A 5,895-nucleotide genomic window follows, 5' to 3' on the forward strand; every position below is an offset into this window, starting at 1 on the left:
CAAATTTATTTCTGTTCCCGGTCTGTACTTTTCAGTCTTTTCTTCATGTGCCTATTCAACAAGACACCGGATCTGCTGCTTTATTTGGGATTCACCAGGATGTGGACTGAAGTCCCACGAAAAGATGTGTAAAAGGAGTGGAATAAATCTTCGGAAGGAATGATTTCTTTCCGTTCCCGGTCTGTAGTATCAGTGATTAGTCCCCTGTGAAGTTTCCCATCTATGCTCCCTTGCATCAATTTTTCAAGAATTCTTCTCTTCACATCAGAAGTTAAATTCTTCTTCTTATTTCCATGGCGAATAGGTTCTGGTTCTGCAATGGTGTTAAAGGGACAGTGTATCTCCTCCTCCTTCTCCTCCTTCTCCTCCTCCTCTTCTTCTTATTCTTCACTATCACCATCATCATTTTCTTCCGGGTAACATTCATTCAAATCGATGAGACAATAATGATTTAAATCTCTAATAGTTGGAGATGGAATTGTAATTGGAGATGGAATTGTAGTAATTGGAGATGGAATTGTAATTGGAGTAGTTGATGGAAAATTACCTTGAGATAGAGTATCCTCAGGAGTTTGATTCAGGTCAAAACCCATTTCACTTGGTAATTTTATCAAACAATTATAGGGTGAATCCCCATTGATTCAGGTCAAAACCCATTTCACTTGCAGGAAGTAGTTGGTTATTGAAACTCATCTTATCTTCACAATCGCATTTTTACTTAACCAATCATACCTACAAACTAAACACAGACTTTCTTTAATACCAACCCATGATAAACCTCAATCTAACTAATCAATTGAACAAATTTGAATTGGGTGAAAACCAGGAGGAGGAAGTAAAACGACCAAAATAAGGAGATGAAGAAGAGTAAGATATCTGATAACAGATTTGAATTGGGTGAAAACCCTAAATTAAAAACGGGAGCAGATTAAAATCCATGGAAAATTGTTTCTCAGTTTGGAATTTTTTTTCTCAGTTTCGTTTCTCCGTTTCAGAAAGAATCACTCACTGAAAAATTGTTTCTCAGTTTCGGAAAGAGGAATTTATCGGGAGAGAGGGCAAAAAAGGAAAAAACAACAAAAAACGGCCGAAATGATTGATTTTGTTAAAAACCTTAATTTATCCGATATCCCAAACCGGCCTATATTAAAGAAACGGAGGGAGTAAAAAATAGTCAGGATGTAAACAGTTTCATCCACCCATTTTTAAATATTTTTTTTTATTTTTAATTTACATCAGGATGCATCTAGTTTCATCCTTGCTATTTTTTAAGTTAAGTCACGATGAATTCAGTTTCATCCTTGCTAATTCTTTTTTTTCCATTTCATCCGTAATAATTTTTGTTCGTCCATTTAAACCATGATTTCAAAATGTTTAGACAAATGATCCATTTTGCGTTAAATTTGAGCAATCATGTTGCGTTAACGGGAGAAATATTACATGTTTCGGGTGGAATAAAGGTCTATCCGAACAAAAAGACGCGGACAAAAGCAATGTAATTTTGACTGGCCGAGACATTTCCATTTCCATATTAAGAGTTAAGACACCATGGATACTAAACCCCTTTATTCAACTCTATGCATGTATCCATTGCAGAGCCAGAAGGAACCCGGTGAAAAACTGACTTCTTTTGACTCACTAAATACAAACTATCTCGACTTTATCTGAGTCCAAACAAATGTTCTTATCAAAATCCAAAACAAAAAGACCCGGACAAAAGCAATGCCAATGAACCCACAATGTTATTTTGATTGACCGAGGCATTTCTATACCAAGACTCCATGCACTACGCCCCTTTGTAGTTAGGGCTGGCTTAGAGATGCGAGAAGGCAGAGCTATAATGGGTTCCTTAAGAAGAATTAGGATGCCTTCAACTTATTCATTCTTCTTGCATAAGCAGAAGCAAAACAGGAGTAGAATGGCTAGTGTCCATGGGAAACAGAGAAGCATCAATTTTTCGACCCATAGCCGTACTCACTCGACAACCTTACTTTATATCTTGACTTTAAGTCATATGTATGCCCTACTCCATAGTTGTCTTTCTCGAAGAATACTCTCGTTATCAATTTTGCCCATCCTAGTAGATGCACGTCACACAATCTACAGTGCAATATGTTGCCATTGATCAAGCTCGATGAATCAAATTAATTAAGGCTATATATATAGTTTTGACTTATGACATGCATATCATGACTCACGTTTGAATCGAATGGCCAAGATAAAATCTACATGAGAAATGCACTGTCTACCAAAATAGAATAGTGATTTTTTACCAAAGAAGAAAAAGAGATGTAGAGATGACGAATCTAAAATAATATTTTAGTATGTTTCTTACATTCTTTGGGTGAATGAGACAGTGAGAAAGTCTGAGAAGGGAGGGGCCATGCCTGCATGAGTGGTAGAAAGAAAAATGCATTATTTCGTCATCATCACCTTATTATTATTATTATTTATTTCGACATTTAACCGAAAAACTAACTGATCAGACACGGATAGCTAGCTAGATAGATAGAAAGAGATGTCTTGTAGGGTTGTGTGCAGTAAAAACAGCATCTCATCTCTCCCTCTCATATCTGATCTTTCTGTCTCCCCTCCCCTCCTCTCTCTTTCCATTATCAACACGATCATGAGAATGATTTAGATAAAAATGCAAAAGAGCAAAAGAGAAGAAGAGAAAAGCAAAAGGATGGTATCTGAAACTCACATTGAATGCTATTTCTTACTATCATCAGGGACGAAACAGTGTTGTCTATTGATGCAGCAATTACATTTTGGTACACTGCTTCCATTTCCAACCCCACCCCACCCCCACCTTTCTATTTCTCTCTAAATCTCACTAAGATCTCTCATTCTATTTGTCTCAATCTCTCTTTCATTTGTCTCTCTCTCGATTGTCTTATTACTCTCATACATGTCCTCCTATATATCTCAATAAGTCTTCTTTGTCTCTTTAACTCTTTCTCCATGCCCTCCATCTCATCTCTTTTCTTTAGCTCTTTCTCTACATATACAAGACTTTGAAGATCAATTATTGATAGATATCTGTAATCTTTAGCTAATTTAGAGAATATGTCACCAGCAACAACACCTGCATCTACAAGGTGGTGTCCAACCACCGAGCAACTCATGATTCTTGAAGAAATGTATAAAAGTGGTGTAAGAACTCCGAATGCAACTCAAATTCAACATATAACAGCTCATCTTGCTTATTATGGTAAGATTGAAGGTAAGAATGTTTTCTATTGGTTTCAAAATCATAAAGCAAGAGATAGACAAAAACTTAGAAGAAAACTCATTAATAGACAACAACATCACCTTCTTCGCCATCATGATCACCAACAACATATTTATGAACAACCTTCTACAACTATTGGTATCGGGCCAGGCCTTCATCAGTTTCCACAATTTCTTCCTCCCCAACACGAGGTAATCATCCTCTCATGATTGTATTGGTTTGTTTGTTTTTGTTTTACTGTTTTTGAGCTATCAAATCATGATGTCTACTGTGCATGACAATACTAGGACTTGTCGTTGATGGTTTTCATGATTCAATGGTGTTCGCATATATGTAGGAAGCAGGTGGTGAAATAATGCTGCATCAAGAAGGAAAACAAGCAAGTCAAGTAATGAAGAGATACAAATGGACATATGATGATAATACTCCCGAAAGGCTAGTGTTGGTTAATAACCATCAAATGATGGGGAAATCATCACAATCACCATCACCGTCCTCAACAACAACAACAGTGAATATGTATGACCGTGATTGGTTGATGATGATGGATGTCATGAATCCACCAACAACTTTCCAGTATCCTTGCTGCAACAGCGTTAATAGTAACACCTACTTCAACAACACCAATGACAATAACAGACCTATTCTCAAAACCCTAGAACTTTTTCCCGTTAAAAGCACCAATCTCAAAGATGAATGCTGTGCTGCTACTACTACTACTACCTCATCTAAGCAGCAGCATCTCCATTTCTTATCTTCTGCAACCTGTTCATCCACAACAACAAGCTAACTTAGACTTAGAGAACTCTCTCTCTCTCTCTCTAGGTGTTTTTCTATCTTTCTTCATGTAGCTTATTCATGATTTATCTTGGGGTTTTCTTACTTTTGTCATCTTGGGTTTAAATTTCTAAGTTAATTTTAGTTTGTATGCAAGAAACAAAGACTCTCTTTGTATGTCTAACTAGCTACCGATACAGCTAGCCTATCTATATATTACTTTTCACTTTATCATTCAGAATGTCTCTCACTCCATATGGTTTTTAAATGAAACTAGCTAGTTGTTGACAATTTAGCTTTGGCCTTTTGTTCTTTGTTTTGGTTTTATCTTGATAGTGTCTTTTTGTGTAATTCGTTTAAAGCTGCAACTTATGTTCAAACACAAGCAAGTAGCTTTAGGACTTTAAGGACTTGTTAAAATCAAACTAGCTTAATTTATTAATTTTTATGAATTCGATTTGTATTGTAATTTGTGAGTTACAGACAACTGATAAACTCATCAAAGACTAGGGTAGTAGTCTGTGCAGAATCCTTGATAGCTAAATATGAATAACTTCACCTAGCTGAGTAGGGCATGCATGCATGATTTCCGTATATATGAAACTCATTATCTCTGAAAATGTGGCCTAGAGATAAGACATATTATTATCTCTGGGTGGAGGCAGTAGCCCTGAAAATGAAACTCATATGTAGCTATAGAGCTAAGTCCTTCTGGATACCCTAGCTAGCTAGTTGTAAATCATCTCTTTTAGTAATGCTGTAATTTGAAATATGTTATCAATTAGCAGGAGTCCTAGACTACTAGTACTGTACAACATATATATAAATGACTTGAAAGTTGAAACCCTAAAATTCTATTAAGGACAATGTTGGGTACTCATATCCCTGTATTTGTAGAATCTATGAAGTTACTGGCTATTTAACATACCAGATTACCAAACTGGTATAGGAAATCGAGAATTGGTCCGAATTTGTTTGGGATAATTAGTTCCCTGTTCAACTGACGAAATGGTGTAGACTAGAGACTTCGTGTTCACCATCCAATTTTAAAATGGTACACCTTTGCGTTAGGCACCAAACGGTCTAATAAAGTTGATCGTATGACTGGGCACCAAATTCAAAGTTTGGACAAAGTTACGTACCAAACGCAAAGTTATACCATTTTGTGAGCACCAAAGTTAAAATATCATTTTTTCTATGCGGATAAATTTATTAAATATCCTTAATTTTGACACCCAATAAATATATCCTGATACGACAATATAAATACCCCTATCATTTAAATACCTTATCCATTAAAAAATATATTACCTTAATACCTCACTTACAATATTATTTTCTATTTAAAAATCTTATCCATTAAAAAATAGATTTTTCTATTATTTCACATCCACCAGCAACATCATTTCACCACCACCAACAACACCGACGCCACCACCACTCCACCACCACTACCACTCCGCCACCACCACCACTTACTAAATACAACCACCAATAATATTCCACCACCGCCACACACCACCACCATTGTTGTTGTTGCCACCGCTACCGCCGTCGCCGCCATCAATATTAGGTGTCAACAACTGAAGTTGATCAAAAAAATCAAAAGTTCAAAAATATTTGTCAAATTTGGTTGTTGATTCCATTTTTCTATTGTTGATACACAAACATTGGTTGTTGACTCCCTAAACTAAGGTCAATTTCTATTGTTGATACACAAATATTTGTTGTTGACTCCTTACACTAAGATCAATTTCTATTGTTGATAAACAAATATTGGTTGTTGATTCCATTTTTCCATTATTGATACACAAACATTGGTTGTTGACTCCCTAAACTAAGGTCACTTTCTATTGTTGATACACAAATATTTGTTGTTGACT

General features: G+C 35.9%; 1 protein-coding gene across 1 annotated transcript; it reads left to right on the plus strand.

Moving 5' to 3' along the window:
* Positions 1-2,885: 2,885 nt before the first annotated feature.
* On the plus strand, positions 2,886-4,246 carry LOC113324235 (WUSCHEL-related homeobox 3-like). The gene is made up of 2 exons (XM_026572554.1): positions 2,886-3,426; positions 3,573-4,246. Exons 1-2 carry the CDS (start codon positions 3,070-3,072, stop codon positions 4,023-4,025), a joined length of 810 nt encoding a protein of 269 aa, XP_026428339.1. The 5' UTR covers positions 2,886-3,069; the 3' UTR covers positions 4,026-4,246.
* The last annotated feature ends 1,649 nt before the right edge of the window (positions 4,247-5,895 follow it).

The sequence above is a fragment of the Papaver somniferum genome, chromosome 11 (genome assembly GCF_003573695.1).
Source record: "Papaver somniferum cultivar HN1 chromosome 11, ASM357369v1, whole genome shotgun sequence".
Classification (NCBI taxonomy): Eukaryota; Viridiplantae; Streptophyta; class Magnoliopsida; order Ranunculales; family Papaveraceae; genus Papaver; species Papaver somniferum.